Consider the following 20540-nt stretch of genomic DNA (forward strand, 5'->3'; position numbering starts at 1 on the left):
TAATCTGTTTTCTACTTCTAAACCCTTAGGGAGCCATTTTGGCAAGCAAGTGCTTTACTAATTAGAAGAATAAAATCAGAAAGTCTTAATTAACCACAGTTTCCCATTTTTCCAAACCAGGAAACTATAACCACCAGCTTCGGAACAAACCATGATCTTAAGCCACAGTTTGAAATTTTAAGATTCTGGCTTGTTTCAAAGTTGGTCACCATAGTCATCTTGTTCAGCAGAAATGGGAAACCACAATTTATTTCTTGCATTATTGAAGTGCACCATGAAGAGAACAGCGAAGGGTTTGGGTGCATGGGCAAAGGGTTTGATGTTTATCTCAGTTTAACAAGCCATCGATACAAGAATCTGATTGCTTCTGTCAGCATCAATTGCTTCTATCAGAAGATAGTTGGAACGACCCAATATTAGGAACCCCAAAACTGATTAGTGTTTGCCTCTGTGGTGCTATGTATTATTTTCCAAAGCAAATATTCGCTTGCAAAGGCAGTCATGATTTCTTTCTTCCATATTTGGTACAAGAGAAATATAATTTTAAAAAACCACTAGAATTCTACTTTGGCATGTTTTCTAACAGGAATTTGACTGAATAATTGTGGCTAATATGGTAGCTTTATTCATAATTACAATTCAAATTAAAACCACTGAAAGATCTGTAACCACCACAGAGAAAAATCCATTTTACTCAAAACGCAACTGGTTTTTTATTTACTTCCACAGAAAGAAGCCAGATTTATTTATTTTTAAAAAGGGCAATTTAAGGTTGGTAGTAAATGCTTTGCCACAAGCACTCTTTAACACTTCTAGCTATTTTGGGGGGCGGTGCTTTTCAGCAGCAAGCTACTGGTTTTCAAGCATATTATTAATTCAGTTATGCAGAGATGCCCATCACTTACCAAAAAAAGGGAAAAGCCTATTTTTATATAAATATTTCATTTTGAGAACCCACGTGTCTGTTTTGTCCAATATATGCATTTTAATCAATGCTATACATAATTTATCGAAGCTTTTACAACTCAGTTCTAAAGTCAATAGGGGTGAGCCAACTGATGTTGCCCCCGAAATCAACAGAAGAGAAATTTATTATTGCAGGCAACTCCCAGTTTACGCGGGCGTTACATTCTAAGGCATCCGCATTTAAGTGAAATTGCATATATTTGAAACACTATAGAAAAAGTCTGCAAACACCCTGTTCTGCGCTTGCCCCACCCCTTTTTGTGGCAATTTCAGGCTACTGATGCATGGCGTGATGCATGTGTGTGCAGTCACACACATATCAGACACCCCAAAAATAGTTGCTGCCTGTACAAGTCTGTGTCTGGTATAAAGTTGTACAATCAGGATGTAGCTTTGAAATGAAGGAGTACTGGATATGGTGAAAGTGTGCAACTCCACTGTCCACGCATATCTGTTAGGAGTGGTCTGAGGCTCCTTAAGGCACAACGTGTGCACACACACACACACACACACACACACCAACAACCAAAACATTATGGGACTCCCTACTAAGTTGTCTACTAAACCTGAGATTACTAATTTCAAGCTCCACACAGGAATTATCTTTAAAGATTATATTTTGCTCAAAAGTGTGGCTGTAAAACACAGGATTCCCCCATGTCTACTGCTCTGGAATTTTGTATAAGGGGTAGTCTATAAGTAAAAGTAAATAAATAAATAAATATGGAAAGCACAGTTCCCATCAGCCATAACCATTCTGTAATTAAAATACACTTCCTGGCAAAATACAAATATTGGTTTCGATCCAGAGAAGGGCTCCTTTCATTTCTACAAGAAGTTGTGACTCAGTAGAAGCTGCTACTCATGTATGGGGGGAAAGAAGCTGAGTTTTTACCAATTCCCTCTTCCCCAGCACCACCTCCCATGCTCTTACAAAGGGTCCTTCAATCTTCTGGAGAAGGTTTTCAGAGACTGCAGGGGGAATCAGCAAAAAACACTTCCTTGCCCCTTTCTGGGAGCTGAATTTTGCTCATGTGAACTGCAGACCCATACTGCTTAAGGATACGCAGCAGCAACCTTAGATGGTAAAGTAAATACTGTCAAATAATTAGCATAAAACAACAAGTTGTAAATGTATTTAATTTACACCATACAGTAGTAAAATAAAGTGGTTGGAGAGATGTGGATATTATTAAGTGTATTATTTCTGCAGAACTCCTAGCTAAAAGCTTTCAGAACTTCCTTGAAATGTGTGATTAATTACAATGATAATCCTTCTCATCCAAAGGATAGTATGACTGCACTAATTCTCACCAGATGTAAGTTATGGAAGGCATTAATTTAACGTCTGCACCACCAAAAATCTGGGAATGAAAATGCTTATAAGTAAGGCTGTAAACATAGTTGAATTCTCACTTTCATTATTAAAACCATTATGACCGCCTTAAAAAGAACCCGCAACACCATCATATATTTTAGTTCTCAACACATTTTTAAGGCATGAGAAGGCCTAATGGCAAATAAGTGACAGCCATGGTTCGAAATTAGCAGGGTGCCAGGCACATTTTGCACCTAAAGATTCTCCATTTGTGAAAAGTCCAAAAGTCTGTGTTATGTACTGAAGTTCTCACCCTGGGTCAGCAGGGGGATACTGTAGATAGTTATGCAAATGAAGGATCAAAAGTGACATTCAGTGATTGGATAGTTTGTATGCAAATGAAGGATCGAAAGTGATGTTCAGTGATTGGCTAGTTACAGAAAATGGTTACTGTTGCATTCTAGTGGAGCTCTATATAAGCAGGCTGACTGAGCTCCTCAGTTCAGTTCTGTTCCAGCTTACAAATAAAGAGCTGCTTTGGAAGAATCGCTGTGTCGTCTGATATGTTCACCCACGACTTAACAGTCTGGGTGCAATTTTTTTTGCACCTGGCTGACACTCAAGAATTACTGAAATGAATGTGCTTTGAAGCCTTGAAGTATATGTTAAGGATAGACAATATGATAAGGAATTTAACAATAAAGAATACAGTGTTTTGAAAACTGAAGTATGGTACCAAATTAAACATGTATTAACAATTTCTGTGGGGAAATGTGATAGTAACAATGTGTCTCTAATGTGAATTCCATATTAATTCATGCTTATCAAAATAATAAATACAAAGTGATGACCCCACCCCCCACAAATGGTGGCTAGACATTCTGTTTTGGCGCCTACAACCCAGATCCCAGGAGCCACTTGGCTCCTAGCTTTTCTGTCTCAGTTTCTAACACTGGTTACAGCTTCTGCTGAAGAACAGGTTCCAACTGTAAGAACAGCTAATAAGAGGGAAAGAGGCAGTTTATGCCCATATGTCTTCCACTGGAATAGCTGTAAGAAAGTCATATGAAGGACAGATTAAGATGGAATGTAGGTGCTCCCCTAGAAATGCTGCTATACAGTGGTACCTCGGGTTACAGACGCTTCAGGTTACAGACTCCGCTAACCCAGAAATAGTACCTTGGGTTAAGAACCTTGCTCTAGGATGAGAACAGAAATAGTGCGGTGGCGGTGCGGCAGCAGCGAGAGTCCCCATTAGCTAAAGTGGTACCTCAGGTTAAGAACAGTTTCAGGTTAAGAATGGACCTCCGGAACAAATTAAGTTCTTAACCAGAGGTACCACTGTAATCCAAGAGAGGATTATACATCTACCATCACAACTACACTTAGGCCTGGTTTGGAAGTGACACCAAACCATGGTTTAACTCACTGCTATGGATATGAGCAGCAGCAAGTCTCAGCAGTTCTAAGGATACTGGAAGCGTCCACCTTTAAACTAAAGTTTATCATTATGTCCAAGCTGGAGGAACTCTGGTAAAAACTATGCTTTGTTAAAAAGCCAGAAGCTCAAGCCACTGATTTCACAGGTGTGCTGAATGAGGAGTACATGAAGCACATAATACTAAACCATGGCTTAGATTTATATCTGAAAAAGGACCACTCTATTCAGAGGAATGAGCTTCTACAAATTTATTTCTGAGCAAATGTGTAGAACAATGGGCTTTGAACAATGGGCTAGTAGGACAAATCTGGCAATGTTGTAGGAAAAAAGTGAGCTTTGACAGAAAAACATGTGAAAGCAAGATCTAGGGGTTCTGATATAAAACTATTTGGCAATTGGCATTGACATCTCAAGCTCCTTGACAACTGTGAACCTAACAGAACACAGTTTGAAGATACCTATACAAATGGTGTGTGATATCAGGAGTGCTCTGATGGTGTTTCCTGCTTGGCAGGGGGTTGGACTCGATGGCCCTTGTGGTCTATTCCAACTCTATGATATCCTACCAACTAAACAAGATATGTAATTTGGTTACAGATGCTTGTTGAAGACATGGGGAACATGGTGCCAACTTAATTCATCTCTTCCAATAATGGAAAAACATTAAGAAATTTTTGAACATCATCTGGTTCCAATTATGGGATGAAAGATCCCAGAAGACCCTTTGATGAACTATTTGAAGAGGATTGTCAAAAATAAGATATTGAAATACGTTATTAAAATCAGCAATAATATATATAGTCCATTGTGGGAGCTATGTATGCTATGTTATTTAGGTTTTTTAGTTGGAGAGGCAGAAGAGAGATCTGGAGCTAATGGCAGATCACTGTATTTCCAACCCATTAAAACAAAAGAGGTTTCCCCTTTCCTAAATTAGGCAAATTCTCTAATATGCAGTTACTTACCCCATATGGATTTGCATGTATATGCATATGTGCAGGTTAACTCAGTTTGTGGCTCATGGGACTGAATACCAAGGAGAAAGGGGACTCTTTTAAATATGAATTTGATTTGTCCCTGAGCCACAGCGTTTGCAACTTGGCTCTGACTGAACATGCCCAACCTAATGCATTGAGATGGTTATTTCCTGCATTTAGCTGTTTCCTAGGGCCACAATATCTACAGGAAGCATCAGGACTTGAACTAGGATCCCAAGAGAGATGTAGATATAGAGGTCCTCATTAGTCACAAAGGGCTGCCTTTAAAAGAAAGGCTTCATGTGTGTTTTGAACCCCATATACCACATTGCCAAAATAACATGTTGTTGTTGTTTAGTCGTGTCCAATTCTTCGTGACCCCATGGACCAAAGCACGCCAGGCACTCCTGTCTTCCACTGCCTCCCGCAGTTGGGTCAAACTCATGCTGGTAGCTTCGAGAACGCTGTCCAACCATCTCGTCCTCTGTCGTCCCCTTCTCCTTGTGCCCTCCATCTTTCCCAACATCAAGGTCTTTTCCAGGGAGTCTTCTCTTCTCATGAGGTGGCCAAAGTATTGGAGCCTCAGCTTCACGATCTGTCCTTCCAGTGAGCACTCAGGGCTGATTTCCTTAAGAATGGATACGTTTGATGTTCTTGCAGTCCATGGGACTCTCAAGAGTCTCCTCCAGCACCATAATAACATAGTTTCTTTTAAAGGCAGCAACTTTTAAGAAACAAGACTCTAGTGTCCCCCCCCCCCTTCAGTCTTCCAAGTCACTTTTCAAGGTAAGGCCCTGGATAAAGAAAAAACGTTTTTAGTAGAACACTAAAAGGTGTGTTCATATACTTGGAGTGGAAACTCTGTGCATCCAGCTGCAATTGATTTCCTGCATGGCAAAATACTGCAGGCATTTTACTAGATGGGAACATTACAAAGGCTTCCTACACATCACTAGGTTTTCAAACCAGGAAGGTATTCCCACATGGCCATTCCTTTGTCAGAATAAACAGCCTCTACTGATCTTTCACTGTATATGGTTTGCTTCTTCCCAAACCATAAAAAGGTGGGGGAAAAGTGGTTTCAAAACACCCAATGACATGAAATATTCTCCTCTTTTGAAGGAAACAGTAAATTACAGTATTTAGGTATTTCTTCTTTCCTCTCACCAGAAAGCTATACAACACCTAGCAACAACACATCCTTTCATACTTCTTTTAAAAAAAAAAAATCTAGCCAAAACCATCAACGCTACAGCAAAAGCAAGCCATGGGAGAATTTCAATGAAACACACTATTAAGACTTTCTGGAGTATTTATACTTCTAATCTCATACATGGGAGAAAAACTCTCTGTACATGTATATAGTGAAGAAGGACAATTCTCCAGGAAAGAAAGAGAACATAAGGTGAACCCAGCACCAATGGTGCCCATGCCTCTGGGAAGTACACAAGCAAGTTATCTATGCACAGTCCTCCTTCCTTTATTGCAATAAGCAGGAAAACTTTCTGAGACCTTTAGAAATTCCCTTCTCCAAGATGCCTCCTTGAATGGAATGGGCCATCTGTGCCTCAGCTTTTCTCCATGAACTTTGCTACCAGTAAGAATGTAGCATACTCACTCACAGTATTTAATTCACATTTACAATTTGGAATTTATAGCTATATACTTTCACAAAAGGCATTAATCAATCTGAAAGCACAGGAACTGGCAGTGTGTATTATCTGGGAGCTGAAGATCAATACTAGAATTTAAAGTGGAAGAGAAGCCCAATACCAGTGTCTAGATGTCTTTTTTTAAAAAAAAAAAAAAGAACTTATAAACAAAAAATAAATTTAAACACAAGAGACAGAGCTGTTTAAAATCTAAGTTGGCAAATGGTTATCTGGTAACGTCCAAGTAGTCAGTGCAGAACTTTTGGCATCTCATGCTTCACTCGCAAAGAGCCAGAGATGTGAAAAAATAAATTCTACTGTCAAACATGTGGCAATTCAAATCTGTTATTTCTTGACTGCTAGCAATCATGTTACTTCCTAAAGAAAAGGGTGCTGTGTTCAAAAGGTTCAGCAGCCCAGTTCCCAAGCTGACCCAGAGTTAAAGGCCCCACTGAAAAGAACGGGGCTTACAACAGTGGGATGTGTTCATGATGCCAACAGCAAGTTCAAGTTGAAGCACAAGGCAGAGTTCACACTAACACATCCTCAATCAAAGGCATATGTTGCACTCCTCCTATTGTGGCAATGAGGGCCAAAACTGTGGACTGTACATTTCATGTTTGCCAAAAGGAATGTACATTTTTAAAAAACTTCATCAGAAGTCATTCAATCCCAGACTGCCATAATTTCCTCCCTTCATGACCTAAAAAGTAATCAAGCCAAGACCTCCCAAAAAACCATCATATGTTTTCTGAATCCTAGCCAACTTACAATATCTTCCTGAATTCGAAACCTCTCCTAACAGATGTGATGTCAGTGTATCAAATCAGCATTCCAATCTAGTTTCTGGCTATAGTATACCAATATAAAACTGTTTCAACATTTGGTTTCAATTGAACAATTGAAGCAAGCCTGTAATGAGCTCTGAAGTACAACATCGTCTCCCCTTTTACCAATAAAATATGCATTCACTGAAGCTTTTGTCATGAATTAAAATTGGCAAAAAGGGACATATCCAAAAGATACAGCTACATTCATCGCAATAAAAATTACTTGGAAATGGCAGCTATTAATGGTGTAGCTATCAACGGTTTCCATTAATGACTTTTTTCCTGCAGCAAGACAGAGAAGCATGGCTCAAAAGGCAAAGTATATTGCTTTTGCTTACAACGGGACACTAGGATTTCCCAGGTTAGGGATGGGTAGAAGTGCTTTGTGGTGATTCTACCTATCTTGGGTGGTCATTTCCATAGGGTGATGCTTGGGGAGTGCTCTTTGGTCCCATGGAGCCTTCAATGTGGGGTTCCTCAGCATTCGATTTTATCCCTCATGTTATTTAACATCTACATGAAACCTTTGAGTGGAGTTATCCAGAGTTTTGGAGTCCATGGTCAGCAATCTGTTGAGGACACACAGCTCTACTTCTCCTTTACATGTGCAGGTGTTGCAGTGGAAGTGCTGGACCATTGTCTTGCCTCACTAATGGAGTGGATGAGAGCCAATGAACTGAAGCTCAATCCTCCACCTTAGGGTGGTTCCCTAAACCGGATGGATGGGAGGTTGCCTGCTTTGATGGAGTTATACTCCCTCTGAAGGAGTGGGTGGTACACAGCTTGAAGGTACTTCTGGATCCATTGCTGTCACTTGAAGCTCAGGTGGCACCTTGGTGGCACAGAGTGCTTTCCATTAGCTTTGGCTGGTGGCCCAGTTGCACCCCTATCTGGATAGGGATAACATAACTTCTGTTGTCTATCCTCTGGTAACCTCTAGGTTAGATTGCTGCAATGCATTGTATGTGGGGGCTGCTTCTGAAGATGGTTTAGAAACTTCAGCTGGTGCAGAATTCAGTGGCCAGGTTGCGATGATTTGAGCATGTGGCGGCAGTCCTGGCCCAATTGCACTGGCTGCCAATTAGTTTCTGGGCCCAATTCAAAGTGCTGCATTTGATCTATAAAGCCTCAACCTGCTCACAGCTGTAGTACTCAAAGGACCACAACTCTCCATATGAACCACCTCAAGACCCTGTGATCATCATCCAACACTCTTCTAGGTGTGCCTCCTCCACAAGAGGTCTGGAGGGCAGCAACGAGAGCAGGCTTTTCTGTGCTGGTTCTCCACTTGTGGAAGGCTTTTCCAAGGGAGGTCTGCCTGGCACCTTCATTACAAATATTTAGGCACCAGGCAAAAAACGTCCTCTGTTGGACCTAGTGGCTGCTTGAGTTTGGACTCACTATAAAAATCAGCTTCATAGGTCATGATTCCACACAAACCATAATTCCATTGCCCAATTCCATTTTTGGAAAGCATTCAGGAAACTTCCACAAGGCCCAATAAAACTTAGCAGGTTGCACATACTGAAAACCACTTCTGCATGTAGGGAGATGTCATGCATTTTTAGTTTTATTTAGAACTTTCAGGTCAGGGCTTCTCAGATAAAAGCAGGGTTCCTCCATGCTAAGCAAAAGAAAACAGTAAAGCCAACTTTCTTCCAGCAGTGTCTGGCTGAGATTCTCTGGAAGCATCATTAAAATAAACAGAACCATGTGCAACAGCCATGTATTAAATTACTTTATATATATGTCTTGTTGACTTCAAAGCAGCCTGCACAACAGAAAAATACAATTATGAGTGTAAAGAGGCTAGCAATATTGACAGAGAACCAACCTATCCATCTCAGAACCTGTGTTTTTCATATGCCTTCAAAGGTAAGTGATCAGAATTAAACTTTTAACTTAATAGTTCTAAAATACTGTATGATTCTCCTGAAGATTCAAAGTTAATCTCCTGCCTGAAGTCAGAGGCTTCAAACGGATATGGCAGGCCTGCAACCTATGTGAGGGTTACCGTATTTTTCGCACCATAGGACGCACTTTTCCCCTCCTAAAAAGCAAGGGAAAATGTGTGTGCGTCCTATGGAGCGAATGCAGGGGGGAGGCAGGCGGGAAAAGCCCCCAAGAGCCGCACACAAGCTCCGTGCACTCTTGCGGGCTTTTCCACAGGAGGGAGAAGGGACTGACTGGCCGCATCAGTCCCTTCTCCCACCTCCCAGGAAAGCCAGGAGAAGCCGTGCAGCCCTTTTAAAGTGCGCGCGGCTTCTGCCGGTTTTGCGGGAGGTGGGGGAATTCCCCCACCTCCCAGAAAAGCCAGGAGAAGCCGCGCAGCCCCTTTAAAGAGCTCACGGCTTCTGCGGGCTTTTGTGAGAGGTGAGGGAATCCCCCCACCTCCCAGGAAAGCCAGAAGAAGCCGTGCAGCCCTTTTAAAGTGCGCGCGGCTTCTGCCGGTTTTGCAGGAGGTGGGGGAATTCCCCCACCTCCCAGAAAAGCCAGGAAAGCCCTGCGCAGTGTCTCCCGGCAAGGAGAGGCTGCACGGGGCTAAAGGGGAAGGCAAAACTTGGCTTGCTCCATAGCTGCGTGCAACCCCTCCGGCACGCTGCTCTTTGGGGCTGGGGGGGGGAAAGATTTTTTTTCTTGATTCCCCCCCCCCTAAAAACTGGGTGCGCCCTATGGTGATGATGACCCCCTAAAATCACTCATGGTTGCCAGATTCCTGATCAGCGTCCTATCCCTAAAGAAGAGAAACGGTCTCCTGTGTGATTCAGATAACCCCTTTAAACCATGACCTATGTTTTAGGTGATATCACCATTGTTTTAAACCATGATCTATGTTTTAGACGATATCACCATTGATATCCCTGATTAATTTATGAGCAGAGGGCGATGTATAGGTCACAAATTTATTGTAATGTATGATGGTGGTTTCTGTTTTTGTATGATGGTGGTTTTTGTTTTTGTTTTGCTTCGATTATTGTTTGTCCTTTGTAAGTTTTGGCGATTTTAAATTTGGAGGTTTAAGTATAATATGTTGGTATGGGAAACTGTCGTGTAACGGGCCAATGGCCGTAATAAAGATCAATCCAATCCAATCCAATCTGGTGCGCCCTATGGTGTGAAAAATACGGTATGTTCTGGGGATGGCACCTGAAGCCAAAATTGTATACAGTCAAAACCCATTGGGCTCAATGGAGAGTGGGATTTCCAAAGTCATTTTTCCTGAGACTCTGCCCCCTTTTTAATTTATTTATTTTTAATTGCCATACACATCAAGCTAAATGCACATAAGTTATGGGCTTACTTAGGGTTGCCATACGTCCAGAATTTCCTGGACATAACTAGAATACTGCAGTTGGAAGCGGAAATTGTAAAAATGACCAGGAAAATCTGGACATATGACAACCCATGTTGCCAATGTCGTTTTTGGTGAATTTTCTTAGCGATAGTTCAAAAACTTCTCTCTTTTTTGTGAATTTGAAACTTTTCTGTCCAGATTTTCACTGTTTGAAATATGGCAACCCTATCTTACTGCACACACATTCAGAAAAGGTGTGTGGTGTGGCCTTCCAAGGACTGTACCACCAGAATCTGAATTGTGGAATCACTTGTGCTTGGCTATTTCATCACATAAATAGCAAGCAATGTACAGTAAACTAACACATCTGAAGAAGGTAAACTAGAACTTGTTTCCTAATATGCTACTTTTGCAAGGAATATTCATTCATATATTCCCAATCATACTCCGATGTGGCATAAATCCAGATAGGTTGCACGGTTTTCCTTTTCCAACTGTATCAAGATCAGGTCACAGGGACAATACACATAACCACGTTTTAGGGTTATATTTGGCTTATCGTGCTTCTTTGGTGAATTATGATTAAAGGAGCCATCCTATCGTTAAATCAGCATTCATGCTTAAGGTAGTGCACCATGACAGCTGCCTCGCTGCCTTCACATTTCAAATCTCAGCTGGCAACAAGGGAGTTACTCAAAATAAACTCAGACTGTGGTTGTATGAATTGGCTCCTAAAATTAAGACAAAGATTAAATTTTCCATGCAGACTTCCAGCTTTCAAAATCTGTTTAGACATCCATAAGAACAAATATTTGTGCTATGTGAAGATGCTGGTATAGTATATGAATATATATAATTCACACACAGAGAGACACATACAATGTAAAAAATATTCTAGTACAGTACTTCTTTGCCAGTCAAGTTAACTGAGCATATGGTGCCATATTAATTTAGGACTACTGGGTGTCAGGAAAAAAAATTAAAATGTAAATTGTAAAGTTTAAAGGCAGTCCTATGCTTTGCCTTTCCAAATACAATTACTTATATATCCCATAGCTGCTATTTCCAGATTTAGCTTTACTACAAGCAAACAGGATTCCATTATAAATTTAGCTAGAGGCCAGGACCACAAGCAGTTGTGGAAATTTGAACCACAAGCCTTAATCAGTAAAGGCTGTTCACTCTGAAAAAGGAAGGAAGGCATTAGATGAAGACTTCTTCTAACACTGCTATTTTATTCTAAAATGTTGTATTTTCAATTATTATTTTGATCACATTTATAAATATGTATTTTCATTTTTTATTATTATAAAAACTGAGCAAAACAGCATTCATGGGAGGAGCTGAGGAGCTAGGCCTCTACTGCTACTGAAAAACATCAGTTTGAATCTTAACTTCCATTAATGGAACAGAGTTCATAGCTGAGGAATGGGGCTTTCTTGCTTCCAATTCCAACTTCCCTCTGCAGTGCCTTGTGTTTTCACCAAAAAATAATCCTGGGATTGGGAGAGTGCTGGGAATGGAACGGAAGCTGCAGGCAGAGGGATAATTGTGAGTAGTCAATGGAAAAGCAACTAGCACTCCAATCCTTTGCAAATATTGAGTTGAGCTGTTGTCCGTCTGTCTCAGGAAACAATGAAGGACTGCACCTTTGAGGGTAGAGTCAAACTGTTGGAGAGTCACAGCGCCTGTGGTGGCTGTCGAGTCGAATATGGGAGAGACATGTTTTGTTGCAGCTGAGGCAGATGAAGGTGTCCGGTTGTGCAGATGCAGGTGTAGCACAGCGTTTCTTCTTTCTGGCTTCCTCCCAGTGGTCATTCCTCTTCTGGTCACTGCTGTCTCCAGGCACTGAAGTAATCTGCCTCCCATTTGGTGGGGTTAATGTTGCCAGTCTTCATGTCACATTTGCAGACATCTTTATAACAAAGAGTTGGTCTGCCAACAGTCCTGGTACCTGAAGCCAGATCCCCGTAGAGCACTGTTGATGGTTTTAGTCTAACACTGTTTTAACTGAGCTTTATTTTATTTCTTGGTTCTACTTACCCTCTATAGTTTCAACTATAAAAGGTAAAGGTAAAGGTAAAGGTACCCCTGCCCGTACGGGCCAGTCTTGCCAGACTCTAGGGTTGTGCGCTCATCTCACTCTATAGGCCGGGAGCCAGCGCTGTCCGCAGACACTTCCGGGTCACATGGCCAGCGTGACAAGCTGCATCTGGTGAGCCAGCGCAGCACACGGAACACCGTTTACCTTCCCGCTGGTAGCGGTCCCTATTTATCTACTTGCACCCGGGGGTGCTTTCGAACTGCTAGGTTGGCAGGCGCTGGGACCGAACGACGGGAGCGCACCCCGCCGCGGGGATTCGAACCGCCGACCATGCAATTGGCAAGTCCTAGGCGCTGAGGTTTTACCCACAGCGCCACCCGCGCCCCTCAGTTTCAACTATACTTTTCATTAAAAGGAAGAATAGAAATGCTATAAATAATACAGTGTTACCTCTGGTTACAAACTTAATTCGTTCCGGAGGTCCGTTCTTAACCTGAGGTACCACTTTAGCTAATGGGGCCTCCTACTGCCGCTGCGCCGCCGGCACACAATTTCTGTTCTCATCCTGAGGTAAAGTTCTTAACCCAAGGTACTACTTCCAAGTTAGCAGAGTCTGTAACCTGAAGTGTTTGTAAGCTGAGGTACCACTGCATTCAAAATGAGCTGAAACCCAGGAATGAGGGTTTATTGGTCTTAAGTTCCACATTTTACAACTTGTGCTACACAGATAGGATTATTTACTATGCAATCCTGTACATGTCTACAGTGGTACCTCGGGTTAAGTACTTAATTCGTTCCGGAAGTCAGTTCTTAACCTGAAACTGTTCTTAACCTGAAGCACCACTTTAGCTAATGGGGCCTCCTGCTGCCGCCACACCCCCGGAGCATGATTTCTGTTCTCATCCCGAAGCAAAGTTCTTAACCCGAGGTAATATTTCTGGGTTAGCGGAGTCTGTAACCTGAAGCGTATGTAACCCGAGGTACCACTGTATTTGGAAGTAAACTCCATTGAACTTAATGGGGCTTACTCCCAAATTAGTGAGTTTAGGATTACAGCTTTAGCCTCCAACAAAAGCACCTCAGCCAACTAAACTGAAATCTGTTGGCATCACTCCATCATCACCTCAATTCTTTAGTCTTTCCAGCTTCTGACTGTAGGGCTTAGAGTTTACATTTTTTCCCCTACAAATGTATGCATACTTTGTCATCTCGTTTGTATCTATATGACTGTGTTAAGTGCCTCAACTGTTATCCAACAGACGGTCTGATTGTGTTATTTGTATACAAGACCATCACTAGGAATTATTTATACCATTTTGCTATGAGGGGTAAGTGGGAGGAGACAATGTTATCCATTGGCCACAGTCAGTAGCCTGAGAGACTTAGATTATAATCACATCTTTGCTATGAACTCACTAGGAGATAGCATGAAAAGTATCACGTGTCACACAATAGCCTTGAATGTTAATGCAAGGAAACCGGATAAAAAAGCAAGTCATGCCTCTGACATAATCCAAAGGGCAAATGACTTTTGTTCTATGTGATTCAGAAGAATATTTTTAGAAAAACGCAACTTAAAAGGACATATATAACACTTGACAATTAATAGCATTTTTCCAAATTGCTCATCATCTTCTAGGTACCATTTAGCAGAATAGAATTTTTTCAGATAAAAACAAGCCATATAAGTTAATCCAGTTCAGATATCAAAGCCAAACCATTATTGTTCATCCTAAAGAAACTTTGTACCTCTGTACTCTCCTCCTCCCAACTTCCCCCTGTACACTCCAATTCTGTCTGTCATTTCCTGATTCACATAACTATGGTTTGCTGTTGTGTCTGAAACAAGCAAACTATGGTTACTGCAGACCTCAGTGGAACTCTAAATCATAATTGGAATCCCAGATCAAGCTGTACTTTGCTGCTGTATCTTATTTTCAGTTTGGTATGGGCAACCTGTGGCCTTCCAGGTGTTGCTAGACTATGATTATGAGCCAACACTGAGATAGCAGTTTGTCTAAGGCAGTGTTTCCCAACCTTGGGCCTCCAGCTGTTTTTGGACTACAACTCCCATCATCCCTAGCTAGCAAGACCAGTGGTCAGGGATGATGGGAATTGTAGTTCAAAAACAGCTGGAGGCCCAAGGTTGGGAAACACTGGTCTAAGGCTGCAGAGTGAGCTCATAAGGTGACATTTGTACCAAAGGTCAACCACCTTCCTGCCTGCCCACTTAAATACTGAACTGCACTTGCTCAGCACAGTAGCACATCATCTCTACACTAAGATGCATAGCCGTCATGCATGTAGGCACCATGTATCACACAATGCCTTGCATGTACCGCCCCTCCTATAAGCATTCGCCAAAAGGACAAAAGGTGGGTGTGTTCATGACTCCCATTTTCCATGCTTCAGCATGGCATCCCAAACCACCTGTAGCTCTATGAGAGACAGAATAGCACTGACACCTACATGTATTGCAGTTCTGTGAGAATGAGAGAGGCAAAACTTGTAAAGTGACCATGTTTCAGGAACTGTGATATAAAACTATCAGTATTGAAATGCAGCAGAATTCAAGGGAAGGCAGACCAATGGTCTTCCTTTGCTCTCTTGCCATAACTCTTCCTAAGAACTGACTTCACTTAAAAACACAACGGCTTTGATTCAATGCAATGCAAAGTAAGCATCTTATTAGTGCAAGGATGTCCACTTCTGTGGGGGGATTTTCTTGCCTCTCCACCCCCCCCATGCACCCTCTAAATCTGTTCTGGGCTTCCCCTCTAACTTCCAGAGCAGATTTAGGGAGGGAGATGATGGGGGGGGGGGGATCCTGTTGCACAAGAAGTTTCCCTTGCACTGATGGGATGCTTACTTAGCACTGCATTGATACATGTCAAAATCTCTCTCTTTTTAAAAACCTCTCCTCTCCTAGCTCCCAATGAGCATATCATCCCCACTGCAGTTTGAAACTCAGAAATTCAACATAATCTGCTTTTCTCATCTGTGAAGCTCTAGGACCAAAAAAAAAAAAAAAAAAAAAACTTTTTCGATTCCACATCTTCATTTAGTGTTTAAAAGCTCAAGAGCTTGTCTCATTAAAAAGTTTGCAGTCCTAGTAAACATGTGACCTGGTACAAACTGAACCAAGAGAGCCAGTTGTGAAGGTGGAAGATCTAGTTAAATAAGCTAGTGACTGATAAACCACTTCATTAACTTCACGTACTTTTTCAGATGAGCAATAACACCAAGTTTAGATGCAGTTTTAGAGCAACAACAAATATCGCAACCAAGATGTCACTTTTATGGAGTCAAAGATGTTACAAAGATGACTATTTGCAATATGCTACTGAATAGGATTCCAACGTGATTTCATCATCAAAAGAAAGCGCCGTCCCAAATTAACTGTCCATAGCTCACATCACATAGCAAGTCCTATGAAAAAGTATATGAGTTCTGTGTAGAACACATACCACATAAAACAGATTTTTAAGAAAAAGAAAAAACAGGAGCCGTTGTTACAAGAGGAAGAAAACAGCTTATGCAGTCTAGACAAATTAATGGGTGTTGTTCATCAGAAGATATAATAACCAACTGAGTGGAATTTATTCCAACAATCCTCTAGTGTGTATGGAGAAATCCCTTAACTAGAAGTGAAACACTTTTATTGAGAAGTTTCCACTGGCTGCATGCTTAACAGAAAGAAATCAGAGAATCTGTCTACATGCCACCTGGAATAGCAGTTACTTTCAAGAAGAGGGCTAGCATTGTTTTAAGTAGCAGCAAGTCTTTCTCCTCAGATGTCAGAAATCCAACAAAGCTGCAAACCACCAGTTATTTTTTCCCCATGCCACCTGAGCATATAACCATATATTTTAAAAAGGCTCATTCCAATAAGAACAAAGTGAAAGGGAGGTGTTATCAAAAATAAAACATTTGCCCAGAGATCTGACTCTACAAACATCCAGTGTTCTTTCTCTTACAGCTACTTCATATGGAACATTCAACCTACAGATGTGTCTGGGTGAGATGTGCACAGCCATGTAAGCAGTCATAGGTCAGGAATGCACACCTGTCTATTTAGCCATGCACGCTCACTTCACACACCCAGTGTAGCTAAGTGTAAGCTTCGCAATGGATGGATGCAAGACGGACAAAAACCAAACAAACCCCACATTATTCAGAACACAACTGTATACACAACCTACCTCTAGTGCCAGAGATGCAGGTTTAAAATAAATTTACACACACAGCCCAATGCCAATGCAATTCCTTGCAGGGAAAATATGTATGCTGTAATGGGAGAGCAGCTCTCTCTCTCTCTCTCTCTCTCTCTCTCTCTCTCTCTCTCTCTCACACACACACACACACACACACACAGTTACAAGAGCTTTAAAAACACTCCTCCTTTGCTGCTGTACAGTGTCTGTTGCCAAGTCTTTTCAGGTAACAACAGATAAGGATACTATGGGCACTTTCTGAACTACCCCAGCTTTTTGTTTCTGCCTGCAACCTGAGAGCACTTTACATGGGCGTGTGCAGATTGACTTTTACCGTTCACCTCTTTAGCGGGATGTACTGTTTCCAAGCTGATAAGCCACAGGGTTCCTGGGAACCTAAAGGGAGGAATGATGCTGTTGCTGTCGGGGGAAAGAGAAGAGCGAAGAGGGTGGGGGGAAACGGAGGCTTCTACAGTAGAGAAAAGCCCAGGAGAGAAGGGGGAACCTCAGGTATATACTTCCCCAGTCGCCCCCCTCTCTCTTCCTTGCCCCCATCAGCTAAACTCCTCAAGTGAATCCATGTTCGGCCCCCTTCTCCAACAAAGCCCCCCTCCAGGCCCTCCTCCCCTTTCAAAGCAGCCGAGGGAACAATATAGAGTCTCCGCAAGTCAGGAAACAATGGGGCGATCAGGATATAGCATACCTCGCGCGCAGGGCATTTAACCAAAAAGAGAGGGGTGGGCGAGCGAGGGAGAATCAAGTGGCGCCAGATGATCCGCGCGCGACCTTCCACTGCTACCCCCCGCCCGCCGGTCGGTGGTTTCGGCGATAAAGAGATTTAAAGGGAAGGAGGCAGGGAGCCCGAAGAAGAAGGAAAGCTCGCCAGACTCTCTCGCCCACTCTGAGAAGTCCGGGGCGTGGAGAGGGGAGAGAAACAAAGCGGCGGCTCTTACTGGAGTGGCGGGCGGCAGCTCCGAGCAGGCGCGAGGGTCGCCCCGACTCCGCCGCTTCGGAGCCCGGCTAGCCGAGGCTGCTAAATCCAGGCGCAGCAGGCGGGGAAAGCGGCTCCCGCTCCTTAATTCATTCGGAGGCGCCGAGCGGCTCGTCCCACCTCAGCGCGCTGCTCCGGCGACTGCTGAGGAACCCGAGTGGGCGCGCTTTAGAGGCGGGCGGCAGTAACTGCAGCAGCAGCAGCAGCAGCAGCAGCCGCCTCAGCCTCCTTTCCTCCCCGACTGCTTCCTCCCTCTCTCGCGTAGGGAGAAAGCCGGAGTTCCTCGCCAGGCCGCTAGGAAAACTCCTCTCCGGCGTCCCTCCGGCGCTCGCCTTCGAGGGCTTGGCCCCTCCTCGCGGAGGGAGGCCTGGCTTCTCCTGGGGCTGCAGCTGGAGTTTCCCTCGAAGGAGGAGGGAGGGCGCGGAGTTCACCACTTGGCTGTGGAGCGAAGCCAACGAGGAGAGAGAATCACAGGCTCCGCAGAAATTAAAACAAAAACAAACCCGCCAACAGCTCGGCCACTGTTAATACGCGCAGCGAGCCCTTGTTTTAGCCCGACAACTTCTGCTTCCATATTTCTTTCAAGAGGCATTCCTTTTCTTTAAACATCCATCCCCGACCCAGTCACACTAGCGTTGCAGTCCTCCCATTGAACCCAATGTAACTCGCTTCCGGAATTACCCTGTTAGCCTTTGCCCGTCTCAACAGCTCTTTTTCAAGTAAAGTTGTTAGTTTTTCTCCCCACTTACTCATTAGGGTTTCTCCGTGTAACAGCCAGAAATTATTCAACAGGTGTAGTTTCCCAGCCAGATGGATGGGGAAACTAGACCAGCTGAATAATTTCTGGCTGGTAAGCGGATGGTGACAGCAGTCACGAAATTAAAAGACGCCTGCTCCTTGGGAGAAAGGCGATGGCAAACCTAGACAACATCTTAAAAAGCAGAGACATCACCTTGCCAACAAAGGTCCATATAGTAAAAGCCATGGTTTCCCCAGTAGTGATGTATGGAAGTGAGAGCTGGACCATAAAGAAGGCCGAAGAATTGATGCTTTTGAATTATGGTGCTGGAGGAGACTCTTGAGAGTCCCATGGACTGCAAGAAGATCAAACCTCTCCATTCTGAAGGAAATCAGCCCTGAGTGCTCACTGGAAGGACAGATCCTGAAGCTGAGGCTCCAATACTTTGGCCACCTCATGAGAAGAGAAGACTCCCTGGAAAAGACCCTGATGTTGGGAAAGATGGAGGGCACAAGGAAAAGGGGACGACAGAGAATGAGATGGTTGGATGGTGTTCTTGAAGCTACCAGCATGAGTTTGATCAAACTGCGGGAGGCAGTGGAGGACAGAAGTGCCTGGCGTGCTCTGGTCCATGGGGTCACGAAGAGTCGGACACGACTAAACGACTAAACAACAACAAAGTGGATGCTGAAGAGCACTGCCCAAAGATAAATCCCAATCGTTTTTTATAAGGGCAAAATCCTCCTATCCCATCTATTTCTTCAGGGATGGGAAGTTTGGCCAGAGGGCAAGATTCTCTTCTGGACAACTTTCTGGGGGGCCACATCCCAGGTGTTGGCAGAGCAATGAGTACAAGTCTTACCTTCATTTATTATTTTGATCTATGAAAGTATATATACCACCCTGTTGCAATACAAGCAGAATTCCCTAGAGGCTTGGATATTTTAATAAAAAGCTTATGACTAGGATATGGTTAACATATAAGCAGAAATTTTAAATCTACTGTATATTAATCAAATTCATCTCTTCATTTAGTAGTATAAATTGAATTCTTTACTAACATCAGTTTATCTCATGCAACTGCTAGGAATTAGTTGGAGTTCATTCATGTTTCACTGAGTGCATATTTAGTGGTGGCTGATGTCCATTGGTGGGGCCAAAGGCAGGGAATCCAACAACAGATAAAAGTAGAGCCAATGATAGGCGGAGCGAAATAATTCTAGCTTTGTCTCCATCCTTCTCTTTGCTGAGTCAGTAGAGCATGAGACTCTTAATCTCAGGGTTGCAGGTTTGAATCCCATGTTGGGCAAAAGAGTTCTGCAATGCAGGGGGTTGGACTAGATAACCCTTGAGGTCCCTTCTAACTCTACAATTCCATGATTCTATGAACACTGAAACTAAGAAAGGGAGGGACAGGCAGTGCTACCACCCTCTAGACTGGTTGCAAGTAGGAAAGGGGGGGGGCTGGCTGAGTGTAGACTGAGGATAGGGTTAGTCACAGTGGAGCTGGTCTGTTGGAGCTAGTGGGGAACTCCTGTGTCTGTCAATTGTTTTAAGTCAGTATATGCAGGTATTGTCTACTGATGGCAGCTTTTGTGATTTATTAATCGTGCCTTTTCACATTAGCAAATACGGTTCTTTTCCTCCTGGCTAACAGTACAATCTTGCTCCATGAACACTTACAAGCGTGTTGGAAGCACTTATGCCCACTCAGTTTCATTGACTTAACTGGGTGCCTATTTATGTAATCCTTATTACACAAGGTTAATCACCATGCTTGCTGCTTGTGTTAAGTCCTTTATGCTTTTTAAGCTCACAGTGTAAAGACTTTCCCCTTAGATCTTGTGGCCTTATAGCTTTGATTTTTATTAGACTAGTCACATGCCACATAGCCCTAGATGCTTTAAAAAAAAAAAACAACCATGAAGATAAGCTGAGGCCCAAATTCCAACTTCTACACATCTTATAAAGATATAGGAACATTGTCGGTTTTTGTGGTTGATTCCCTCACATGTCTGTATGAAGATTTCTCTATCCTTTTAGTCGTGAGGGTTCGTTAATACTAGAGTGCAT

The 20540-nt window shown here is 42.9% G+C and overlaps 1 protein-coding gene across 2 annotated transcripts in view; it reads right to left on the bottom strand.

Moving 5' to 3' along the window:
- PLEKHG1 (pleckstrin homology and RhoGEF domain containing G1) overlaps nt 1-17946 on the bottom strand; it is a 101297-nt gene extending 83351 nt beyond the window's left edge. The window contains exon 1 of one of the 2 annotated variants that reach the window (XM_028723660.2): nt 17691-17946. Coding sequence is in view for 1 of the 2 variants with exons in the window: in XM_028723658.2 (XP_028579491.2) it covers nt 17441-17456 (16 nt within the window). In the remaining variant the exon portion in view is untranslated. Of the gene's footprint in view, nt 1-17440; nt 17582-17690 lie in introns of those variants that run through there. The other variant, XM_028723658.2, reaches the window with a different exon arrangement.
- Between the last annotated feature and the right edge of the window lie 2594 nt (nt 17947-20540).

The sequence above is a fragment of the Podarcis muralis genome, chromosome 3 (genome assembly GCF_964188315.1).
Source record: "Podarcis muralis chromosome 3, rPodMur119.hap1.1, whole genome shotgun sequence".
Taxonomy (NCBI): Eukaryota; Metazoa; Chordata; class Lepidosauria; order Squamata; family Lacertidae; genus Podarcis; species Podarcis muralis.